The sequence below is a fragment of the Pimephales promelas genome, chromosome 20 (assembly GCF_988280905.1).
Source record: "Pimephales promelas chromosome 20, fPimPro1.hap1.1, whole genome shotgun sequence".
Lineage (NCBI taxonomy): Eukaryota > Metazoa > Chordata > Actinopteri > Cypriniformes > Leuciscidae > Pimephales > Pimephales promelas.
This window is the reverse complement of record NC_142788.1, coordinates 10,090,001-10,102,733: the sequence shown is the minus strand read 5'-3', so window position 1 is coordinate 10,102,733 and position 12,733 is coordinate 10,090,001. Positions and strand designations below refer to the sequence as shown.

Below are 12,733 nucleotides of genomic sequence, written 5' to 3'. Positions count from 1 at the left end.
GCAGGCTAAGTGGTCTTAAAAAAATATTCACACTTGTGCTCTTCGGTCAAAAATGACCGGCCCATAGGAAGTGAATGGGGAATTGACAAAAAAAATAAATAAAAATTCTCTGAATTTTTGTACGTGCAATCTACAAATCGCCCACAATTCTAAAAAAAAGTACACCGCAGGAAAGGGGCGACACTCTACAACATCTAGAGTGCAAAACAGACAAACCCACCCACACACACGTATACAAACACACTTTTATACACATACACACCAATAATTTTTTATTACAAAAAGTATGTTTTGAATTTTTAAAAATCACAGATTCTTCGGAACGTTACGAAACTTGGTGACTTTTATGGCATTATGTATGTGAACACACAAAAAAATTGAGGTCATAATCTGAGCATGCTAAATGGTCTTAAAAAAATAGTCACACTTGTGGTCTTTGGTCAAAAATGACCCCCATAGGAAATGAATGGGAAATTGACAAAAACACAAAATTCTCAAATTTTTATTTGTTTATTTTTTACATTTTTTAAATAAAAAATGTTTTTGAGATTGTTTCAACTATATATTCAAATCCACCACCACCACCAAAAAAAAAAATATATATATATATTTTTTGTATTTCTCTATACTGTAACAAGATGGTGCTAATTTTCTTCAAAAAATATTTTTTTTCTGAAGGCCTAGACTCTATATTAAACTAAAATACTGCAGTCATAATTTTTTGAAAAAAAAAATATATATATATATATATATATATAGAAAAATATATATATTTTTCCCATGGCAAAAATAGACCATAAATATTGCATAAATATTAATAAATTCAATCGAATTGTTTAAAAATATCAAATTACAAAGAATAAATATTATAGAACAAAAAAAAATTGCATTGGTTTTACTGGGATGGAGGAAATTTAATTTTTAGGTGTCCGGTCACTTTTGACCGGGAAGATAACAAGTGTGACTCCGGAATGAAGAGCACCTGAGGGTTAATACTATTTTCCTGAGAACATGCCGAAATATTTTTTTGATCACAAACTGCTCTGCTCTGTCCGTAGACACAGTTTCGAGGAACAGAGTCTTCATTAATAACTCTGTAGTGAAGAAATGGATAAAGAGAGCAATGGATAAGAGCTGTAATGGAGAGAGATGAGTTGCTGAATAGAAACAGTATTAGAGTCACTGCAAATTAAACGAATGATCAACTTCCCGCCTCAGACACATGACCCCCATTAGCCCTTCAGCTCCAATAAAAATAATGAGCAACATTAAGGTTGTGAGCTATTGTCCAGTTTTTAATCTGACTGAGCAACCATTAACAATTTTGCAGTGGGTTTTTATAAAGGAGACCGCACAAAAACAGAGAGCTGCGTGAACCTTGTGGTGAACATAAGCTCAGTAACAGGAAGACTTTGAACTCGCCACCCAATATGTTCATTTACACATTTCATATGGGAGGGCTGCTGTTTTAGGCCAGAGACAGGAAACGACCATGATTATGCAATATTTGTATTCAGGCCTTTTTAAATGTGATGTAGATAAACTCATAAAAGTCTGCTTTGTTTTTAAAAATGAAATTCTGAACTGATTTGATATACAATATAATATAATACATTCTTATTTTAGTTTTAAATCACTGATTATAATACCTTTATATATTTTATAGTAGCCTAATTAAAGAGAGAAATTTTCAATTTTTTATGCTAAAAGCTATTTTTGTCAGCATTTATGAGTTACACCATCATAGCTCATGTGACCTCAGACAGGAGGTGCATGAATCACTGGACACGGCCTCACCTGTCAGTCGTGAGAGTGAGAGAGACCCTGCTTCCAGTTGACCAGCCACCAAGCGTCCCTCTGTCCTCGTGTCTGGGCCTGGACTCCGTCACACTGCCCCCTGCTGGAGACACGCTCATCTGTAGAGGCAAGGACTCCATGCTACGGTGCAGGCCGGAGAGGCGGGGGTAGAGCGAGGGAGAGCCACTAGCACTGCCCCCTCGGCCCACGGTGGCGCTGGAGAAACATTCAGAGGAGTTGACGTTGAGGATGGGAGCTGGGCTGGGGGTCAGACCACTTGAGCTGCTGATTCCTGACAGATCCTGTAATTTGGAGAAGGGCGGCACTTTGGGGGGAAGCTGGTCCTCCACATTGAGTATCCCACAGTCCAGGCTGTTGGAGTTGACTTTGTCCAGGTGAGCAGGTTTAGGCAGAGATCTGGCACTGGATGGCCTGTGGATCCCATTATATAGAGAGTAATTAAAAATGAGACGCAGACTAAAATAACTGACATGACAAATGTGAGTTAGTGAGGAAAAAAAAATTATATATATATATATACACTGTATATATATATGGTGATTCTTTATGAAATCTTAGTGGTGAAAAAAACTTTTTTAAAAAAGGTACATTTAAAATTTTTATTATAAGAAAAAAAATTGAAGAATTAATTAATAGAAATAATTAATCAATTTTATATCATTATCTGCCATTAGGTTATTTTAATATAATTTATTAACTACCTCAGTATTTATTTGTGTTTTGAATTAGCTTTTATTTATATAGTTTAAGCTTTCATTTTAGCTTAATTTTTTTTTTAATTTATATGATTTAATTTTTTTAATATATATTTCTATATTTAGTTTGAATTATTTTAATTTCAATGAAAATTATTTCAGTTAGTTTAAGGTAACATTTCTATTTTATTTATTTATTTTATAAAGTCTAATATTTATAATCTAATAATCCAATCTTAATATTTTATGTTAGGCTCATTTTAATTCATAAAATGATTACATTTTAATTAACAATTATAACAATTAATTTGTAACCAATAAATGTCAAAAGTATTTGAGAATTGAATGTTATGTAAATTTATTGATTGCTTGCTAACTTTTTGTGTTAGCAAGTCAAAAGGTCCAACTTAAAGGAGAACTCCGGTCAGTTTTAACATGAGCTAATTTTTTTTTCAGCTTACATACCCGTTTTCGGTCGAAGTCCACAGTAGTCGATTGTCGAGTTCACGCACGTGATCATTGGTAACTAAGCAACAGTGGAGACTCCGACTGTCAGCTGTCAGCCAATGACAGTGCTGTGTGGTGTTCAGAGAATATCAGCTCAAATGGACAGTTCATCCGAATCAGATGTTGAACATCATTGAGTTACCAATGATCGCACGCGCAAACTCAACAATCGACTACTGTGGACTACGACCGAAAACAGGAAGTAAACACGGGTATGAGCTGGCTGAATTAACATAATTTTTATTAATATATTTCACATCAACTGCAGTCAGATTGACTGTGGTCACTCTTAAAGGGTTAGTTCACCCAAAAATGAAAATTAAGTCATTAATTACTCACCCCCATGCTGTACCAACCCCGTAAGACCTTCGTTCGTCTTCGGAACACAAATGAAGATATTTTTGATTAAATTTGAGAGCTGTATAACTACCACATTGGCTCCTAAGGGACTGCCTCTTGACGGCCCAAAAAGTCAATGAAGAAAATGTTTAAATATCCCAAGTGACTACCGTGGCTCAACTATATGTTTATCAAGCGACGCGAATACTTTTTGTGCGAAAAAACAAACAAAAATAACGAGTTTATTCGACTATTTATTTTCTTCCTTGTAGGCCAGAACGAGACTTCCTTATAGATTTCCACGACGCATGCGCGAGAATTGCGATCTGAAGTAGTGCTGGTGTAAGCAGATCGCAAATCTCGTGCATGCGTCGTGGAAATCTATAAGGAAGTCTCGTTCTGGCCTACAAGGAAGAAAATAAATAGTCGAATAAACTCGTTATTTTTGTTTGTTTTTTCGCACAAAAAGTATTCGCGTCGCTTGATAAACATATAGTTGAGCCACGGTAGTCACTTGGGATATTTAAACATTTTCTTCATTGACTTTCTGGGCCGTCAAGAGGCAGTCCCTTAGGAGCCAATGTGGTAGTTATACAGCTCTCAAATTTAATCAAAAATATCTTCATTTGTGTTCCGAAGACAAACGAAGGTCTTACGGGGTTGGTACAGCATGGGGGTGAGTAATTAATGACTTAATTTTCATTTTTGGGTGAACTAACCCTTTAATAACACCACTCACATGGCCGTGCACTCGTCATGACAAATCAAGGATGTTAAGAGGCTAAAAGCCGGTTTACAACTTGCCCCATTGAAGTCAACAGGGTGCGAATTTAAAGAAAGATGATAACACGGTGTAGGCAACACCGAATTTTGTCGTTTTTGTCCGTACTGACAGCACTCCAAATGTACAAAAAATGAGCTCAATGTAAAAAATGACCGGAGTTGTTCTTTAATAAGTTAATCAATACTGTAACAAATGTACTGATCATTGTTAGTTCATGTAAACACATTAACTGATATTAACTAATGAAACCTTATTGTAAAGTGGTACCGTTTCAGCATTCTAAATTTTAAATATTCAACATCAAATTGATTTTCCATCATTGAAAGAACAAGAGCAAACCCGAGCCAATATGAGGTTTAAGCTACGTACGTGAAGGGGGTTTATCTCACCTCTGGGAGTTTGGAGACGGCAGCTCTGAATATTTCCCCAGGCTGGATGGTTGCCGAAGTCCCAGTAGTTTGGAAGGAGGCTCCAGCGCACCCTGTGTTGGTGTCAATGAGCCGTTCTTCAGCGACCCCCCTCCGCAACTCTCAGAGTCAGACGCCACTGCCTTGGCTTTGGCCTTCTCCTTCTCACGGTCCGTCTGGTTGACTGGACCGTACCCTCCCGTACTGACCCGATGGGAGCTCTTCCCACTGCCTGGTTCCTTCAGTCTGGACGGGGTGGGGACGGTTTTTAGACCCTGAAGACCAGCGTCCATGTTGCTGCTGACGGGGCGAGCGCCCGGCCGTCCTCCCGTCAGACTCAAGGTGCTGGACTTGGCGGGTCTTGGGAGGCTCCGATACTGGATGTTGTTGCGCGCATTCGGAGCCATGAACCCTTGATCACAGATCGATACATCAAGGCTGGTCTTTCGTCCTCCGACTACCCCACCAGCAGAGGGTTTCACTGGGATACCAGAGGTTTTAGGAGTTTTGTTCCCAACCGCAGAATCTCCACCAGTTGTTAGGACAGTGGCAGTGCCGGTAGTTGGAGCAGTTTTCTTGTAACCAAAGGAATTTGTGGTTCCGGCAGAGGGACGGACAAGACCGGAGGGAGGTTTTCGGTGTTCACCGCGATCTTTCCCTGCATCCGAACTGGAGCGCTGTAATCCGGATGTTTTCACCGCCATTTTGGCTTTATCCACGACTCGCTGATCATTCTTTGGAACTGCAGGCAAACGCAAATCAACTCAATCAGACTTGAGTAACCATAATCAAGAAGAATTATTACAAACATCAAACCAAGAGAGAAGAGATCTCATTGTGTTGAGTTAATTAATTGAGTGAAATAATCTAGTTCACTAAATTACATCTTTGGTGCTGAGCAGATTAAAGGGTTAGTTCACCCAAAAATGAAAATTAAGTCATTAATTGCTCACCCCCATGCTGTACCAACCCCGTAAGACCTTCGTTCATCTTCGGAACACAAATAAATTTTTGATTGAATCTGAGAGCTAGATCAGTCCTACATAGGATGCCTAAGGGACTGGCTCTTGATGGCCCATAAAGTCATTAAAGAAAAGGTTTAAATATTCCATGTGCCTACAGCGGCTCAATTATAAGTTTATCAAGCGACGAGACTACTTTTTGTGCGAAAAAAACATAAATAACGACTTAATTCGACTATTCTATTACTTCCTTATGGGCGCATGCGCGAGAACTGATACGAGGACGTTCTTCTCCTTCGACTACTTTTTGTTACCGGCTGCTCCGCTTAGGAGTATTACCGCCCCCTACCGTATAAGATGATGTGCTGATATAGCTGGAAGCACAAAACTTTCTGTTTACAAGCAGAGGAAGATGCGCGCTGTACATACGCTTTTCAATTAGCGTATTTTCCGCACTACAAGATGCACTTAAAAGCCTTTAATCTTCTCAAAAAACGACAGTGTTCCTTATAATCCGGAGCGCCTTGTATATGGATCATCATTTTATACGGTAGGTGGCGGTAATACTCCTAAGCGGAGCAGCCGGTAACAAAAAGTAGTCGAAGGAGAAGAACGTCCTCGTCTCAGTTCTCGCGCATGCGCCCATAAGGAAGTAATAGAATAGTCGAATTAAGTCGTTATTTATGTTTTTTTTTCGCACAAAAAGTAGTCTCGTCGCTTGATAAACTTATAATTGAGCCGATGTTGGCACATGGAACATTTAAACCTTTTCTTTAATGACTTTATGGGCCGTCAAGAGCAAGTCCCTTAGGCAGTCTATGTAGGACTGATCTAGCTCTCAGATTCAATCAAAAATATCTTTATTTGTGTTCCGAAGATGAACGAAGGTCTTACGGGGTTGGTACAGCATGGGGGTGAGTAATTAATGACTTAATTTTCATTTTTGGGTGAACTAACCCTTTAATGCAAGACATTAATGCAACCTCTAACCGGAACTTTGCACTTCATTTAGAACCACAACACACACAAGCTGCTTCATTAGAATAATGCAGTATATGGATACAATCCATCATACAGCTTACGCTGCTGACTTCAGTTCACTCAACCGTAACATGACAGGCTGCTTGAATATTTAAGACGTTAACTTTAACAGAAGACCCTTGAAGTCATAGAGCTATTTAGGAAACAACGGGAGCGGGTACGGCACAACTGTTACTGTACTGACAACATGAAATGGGTGAACTTGCAAAGCCCACCCTGATGGCCATCTGGATCCTCTCAGAGGTATTTATAAATATGCGGCAAAACCAGGGCCAAAAACGCAAGCGCAATCGTGACTCGATCTCTGGACGACTGGGAAAACACACCAAACAGACTGTTCGCAAACTTGAAAATTGGCTTAACTACAACAACGCAATCCATGCTATGCAAAAAAACTTGCGAGAGTAGCTTAAACATTTAAACGGCTCAATTAGCAGAACCGCACAACAAATAAAAATAGCGTAGCGGGGTGTCACAGGGCGCTGTAATTCACACCACTGCCACCCAGGACGACGGCCAACACAAGTAAATACAGCTGACATTAACTTGAGATGAAGATTAGATGTGAAAAGAAATATGTTGAGCTGGAATAATGTAGGCCATTAGCAGGCTACGACTGGATTAACTGCTAGCATGATTGTATCAAAGGATACAAGGGGGAGTAAGACACATTTTTTTTACATGTTTGTTTAGACTGGAGGTAAACAGTAAAAGAGAGAAAGTCAATGGAAATTGGAAAAAATTGGACAGGGAGAGAACTGAAAGAGTCTGGCCGTTAAGCTATCAAACTGACCGAGATACAGCTGTGAGAAGAGGAATGGAAACAGACGTAATTTGTCTTCCTGATACTTCATCAGTGTACCGGCTGGCTTGTACGACAAAATATATACTTTGTGTTGAACATGGTCTTATTATACAAGATTGTGTCTTAGAATAACAATGTGTCAGTCCAATGTGGCATAATTAAGATCTATTTCCCCTGACACCCAGATTATGACTGTTATTAGCAATGTTTGCTAATGCAAAATTCATTGTGCTATTACTTATACTATTATTTATAATTAGGGTTTGGGATATTTTTTTTTAAGTAACCCCCCTCATACTCACATGGTTTGCTGAGTAGAGGTGAGCTATTACTACTCTAAAGCACTACTCTGAAGTATCATTTAACGCAATACTAAAATATGCAATACTGAGTCCGAAATTCGCGCCTGACATTTTCGCACGTTAAAAAATAAATACGACCTCACGTTATGTCAATCACGCGGGTTCGATTTCCTGCGTTGTTCGCATCCGTAGCAAGCAGTTTAAATGGTATTTGAATGGTGTTTTGAAAATTCTGAGCCACCGAATCACGAATACGAAAAAACGCATACGAAAATTTCGGACTCCGTGTGCAATGGCCTTAAGACAAACAACATTCGAATAAGAACTTACTTTGCGAATAACTTACTATGGGACTTGCTGCTGCCAATACAAACACGACACACTGCTGTGAGCAAGACCTGCAGCTGCTGTATAATATAGCATACATGAATTACCTACAGCAGATCATACAGGTGGAGCTGGGGAAGGTGGAGGGTTTCTGAAACTGCAAATGCTGACCAATGTTGAACATGCAAGCTCATTGGCTACTGATACAACAGGAACCAATTAGCTGTGCCCTATAGATAATAATGTGATTGCAAACAGTTTGAGTTGAGGACCTCTCAGTCTACGCCATGGATGCTACTCTTTTTACTTACTATATAGTAGGGCTGGGTATTGACACAAATTTCACAATTCGATTCGATTAACTAATGCTGTAAACTATGGCAGTCTAGTTGTAGCCTACTAGGGTTCATTAGCCTAATATGAAGGTAATAATTAACTGTTTTGTAGCTATACAAAAACTTAAATTACACTTATTTATTTTTATAATAATAAGATTATACATAAACATTTAAATGGTGGCTGTCAAAAAAATTGCCAGATTTATTCAAATATGCATTAAATATTGAAGAACATTACGATTATAATGCATTTGTAATATGGTGTATATAGGCCTATTTAGCAAAATGCTCCTCTCCAGAGTTATTTTTTCTAGCTGACTAACGAGTTTATGTGGGTTTTCTGAGGTAAATATGACGATACATGAAATTGATTACAAGCTGTTTAACTGACGTCTTTCCACGGTTGAAACACTGATTTAGCGAATCAATGTGACATGATACGGATTTCGATAAGTTGTACTCTATCTTTTAACACACTTTCAGATGCTCATTCATGTTTATTTCGCGCTGTGACTGGTATTATTAAGCCGGAAGAGAGATCAGCGCTGCTGCTTCTCTTGAGCTGCGCCAGAGCGATCTCACGCCACAGCGCCGAAACGTTATTTATGTTTTTGAATTTCTAAAGAAAATGGATGTAATTTGAAAATTGAGACTTTGTGTTTCATATCAATAGTAACAAAGGACAAAGATTATTGCGATTTCTTGGATGAGCACAGCCGCGATACAATGTTCCATTCATTCAAATGAAACAGGATGACTAATCGATTCTTGAGATTTAAGACTCGATATCGGTTCGTAAAAATGAGAATCGATTAATATCGAGAAATCGATATTTATTACCCAGCCCTACTATATAGTAGACAAAGAGGAGTTATAGTTATCCAAGCACCTTACTAATGGTGCGTTCAAACCAGACGCAAATAGAGCACCTGGCGCGAGTGATTTCAATGTCGCGTTAGGCACGTAAAAAAAAATTTGCATTGATTTCAAATGCAAAGACGCGTTAGGCACGTAAAAAATCCTGTGACGCGAATGAGGCTTAGAGCGTGGTGCGGTAGACACGAATACGCCTCGTACGAATTGAGCGTCTGGTGTGTTACGTGTGTTACGCGCAAATGCTTTTTGTGCCTTCACGCGTTTGACGCAAATTCACGTCTGCTGCCCAAGTTAAAAAATCTGAACTTTAGCGTCAATTCACGCCGCGTTAACCAATCAGGAGCCTAGCTGCTTGCTGCTGTCTTGTGGTGAGGTAACCTGGATGCTTCAATAAATTATTTTATAATACCTGGTGTGGTTCTAACGCACAACAAAGCAAATATTTTATCACATAAAACTTAATTTCAATATATAAACCATATTCATTTTGTATTGAATGCTACTTATTAAATAGATCACAGGACAGGTTAATCACTTTTAGAGGCTGACTCCATATCATCAAAACAAAAATAAAATGACACATTAGGTGGATGAGGGCGAGGGTGATCCGATGCAGGACAACAGGTCATCAAACTGGGCACGGAACAGGTGGAAGTACCGCTGAAAGCGGCCGTCATCCAGGCACAGCTCCTGGAGCGAGTGATGAAACTCACCAAACTGGGTCAGGTGGATACAAATACGGCGACGATAATCCCTAAGCCGCCATTCTGCTCTCCAGAGCAAATACAGAGCGGTGACTCTCTCGCTGAATGCTCAATCAACTTAAAAAAGATGGCCGCCAACGGGTTTCGATTCGCTCTTTTCTTTTCGCTCGGGATCGAAACCCATTGGCGGCCATCTTTTATGTTGATCAATTCCGCTCTTGACACACGAATGGATTCAAGGTGTTCAAGCTTATAACTAGACGCGGTAGACGTGAATTTGACACGCTATTCACGTCTGGTGTGAACAAACAGTCCGTCGTGTATTTTCTATTGATTCACCGAGAATACTCATTCAGATCGATGATTCGTCGACTGATTCGTTCACTCACCCTTGTTATGCATCATCACACCAGTAGATGGCAACGATTATCTTTTGTGTGCCATAAGTGGTCTAAATGATTCAGTATAAAAACAACTTCAACAAAAATAGTTTTGTTCTTATTAATTATGTATCTTCATCACCCTCTGCATCCTACTGTATACTGTCACAATTCTCCAATTCTCTCCTTTATCACCTTATAATCAAAACTCGCATGAAGATCTGAGCAGTGTTGTAGTCGAGACCACCTCACTCGAGTCCGAGTCGACACCGAGACCAGAGAGAGTCGAGTCTGAGTCAAGACCGAGTCCATAGAGAGTCGAGTCCGAGACCAGAGACGGTCGAGTCCGAGTCGAGACCGAGACCAGTGAGGGTTGATTACCTAATTTACTTTTTACTTAGAGAAATACTTTTTTTTTTTTTTTTTTTTACTGAATTTACTTAGAGTTTAAAAAATATGATCAGTTTAGGGTAAAAAGGCCACATAGTAGGTGGTGTTGAAAGTAATTTTATTACAATTTGTCATGCGCAGTTGCGCACTAGAAAATCACCAATCACTGGGCGTGTCAATCAATTTGAAGAAATATTTTATTGACATACATTAATAATCATGAAAAATATTTTTAATTGAACTGGAGTGGACTCGGGAATAAGTCCGAGTCCTAAAAAAAAAAAATGTTCGAGTACGAGTCAATTTCGAGTCCAAATGCACACGAGTCCATGACAAGACCAAGACCATTAAAATATGGTCTCGAGACCGAGTCCGAGACGAGTCCGAGTCTCGAGTACTACAACACTGGATCTGAGTGGACTACACACATTCAGTGCATCAGCAGATCAAGTTCACAAACAAGATTCAGTTGCATGCTTCACAGGAGACTCCAAAAAAATAAGCGATTCATCCACTTAAACGATTCGGCTCTAAAACAGTGATGTGTGCTTAAATACGGGTCTCTTTTACCGCAGCCTATAAAGAGATCAGCTCGTGCTGCAGCACTGGGATCGATCAGGCGGAGTGAAGGACCGTCACTCTGTCTGGGGAACGAGAGACCCATAAATAAGATTGATCGGCTCATTTCTCTCCCAGTCTATGAGGCTGTATTTCATACACATCTCGTACGACAGGGATAGAGGTTCCCAATTATATGACTGTATTTTTCTAATATGGAATATTTGAGATCCAATTCCAGTGGATGGTAAATCATAAAGACAACACTGAATAAAAGCTGGAACTAATTCTCTCTGTTGCAACATGTGTGTACAATCATGTTTCCAGGGCCATCTCGTGCCTCCGGTTTGTCCAATCACGGCGTCTGTCCACAGATAGCGCCGACACAGACGCTTGGCTTGCCGCTCGGTAACGTCTGGACACTCGCTGATAGACTAATGACTACTTTTGTGCTCCACCGTCTCTGGGACAAACCACTTCACTAAAGCGTTCAGCCAGTTTTTTCAGTTCTGCTTTGCATCTGGTTCTTTTTTTTTTTTTCTGTCCAGTCATGGCATATTCAAAAAGTTTAAGATGGAAAAATGTGATAAACAATTGATACGCAGATTAATAAATCACTCAAAAAGACTCAAACTCATCGAATTTGAATATGGCGCAGTCGTTGCATTTTTGTATTGATGGACTCTTTCAAGACAGGAAGTGATGCAAATATGAAGTTTATTATAAAGATGATTTGCTTTGGAATCATGGAAAATGATTAGGGGGAATTATGTTTTTTAATGGATTTAAAACAAAATCTTCACTCTGGAACAACAGAAAAAAACATCTTGTTCTGCAAACATGACACTTAATAATTCATAATCATAACCTACAGCAGCAAGAATAACACAATGTAAGTAACAACCAGCTATTAGAATAAAATATCGCTCTAAAACAGACATTTTTTTGGTAGGCTACTCTAGGAAAGTGGTTGCTTGTAGTAGCTGACATGACGGCTTCACTGAAACGGTGTCATTTGGGGAGAACACATCTAAAGTGTGTTTTCTGAATGAAGCAGATCGAGTTGCTCAGTTCACTGGGTGCAATTGCTTAAATTTCATCAGTCTGTCATTCACCCTCTTCTGTGCGTTTGAAAGCTGGACCGCATTGGATGCCACATGAATGGCAGACGTATGCACGAGTCTGGATACGTGTCAACACACACTGAATGAAAGACTAAACATGGCTGCCTTTCATTAAAGTGACATCATGACGTGCTTCGTGTTTCTTTTTGGATAAATGGGTTTATTTTCCGACACGTACAGTACAGCATCCAGATGGTCCCTTTCTGGTCCAGCTGCATAAACGCCGTGTTCCCCACTGTGTCTCACGCTTTAATGTAAATGTCAAACGGACCCCCGCGAGGTGGCATTAAACACACAATGAAAAAAAAAACAACAACAAAAAAAAAAACTGTTTTCTTGAAGCTCTTTTAATTTAATGCATTCACTCTAAAGATTA

General features: G+C 39.3%; 1 protein-coding gene across 9 annotated transcripts in view; it reads right to left on the bottom strand.

Moving 5' to 3' along the window:
• The window catches only part of nav1a (neuron navigator 1a), a 210,023-nt gene that overhangs the window by 48,226 nt on the left and 149,064 nt on the right, over positions 1–12,733 (bottom strand). For all 9 annotated transcript variants that reach the window (XM_039689889.2, XM_039689893.2, XM_039689892.2 and 6 more), the window contains 2 exons: positions 4,533–5,292; positions 1,798–2,229 (listed from right to left, as the gene is read on the bottom strand). In XM_039689889.2, the coding sequence (XP_039545823.2) occupies positions 1,798–2,229; positions 4,533–5,292 (1,192 nt within the window). The remainder of the gene's footprint in view (positions 1–1,797; positions 2,230–4,532; positions 5,293–12,733) is intronic.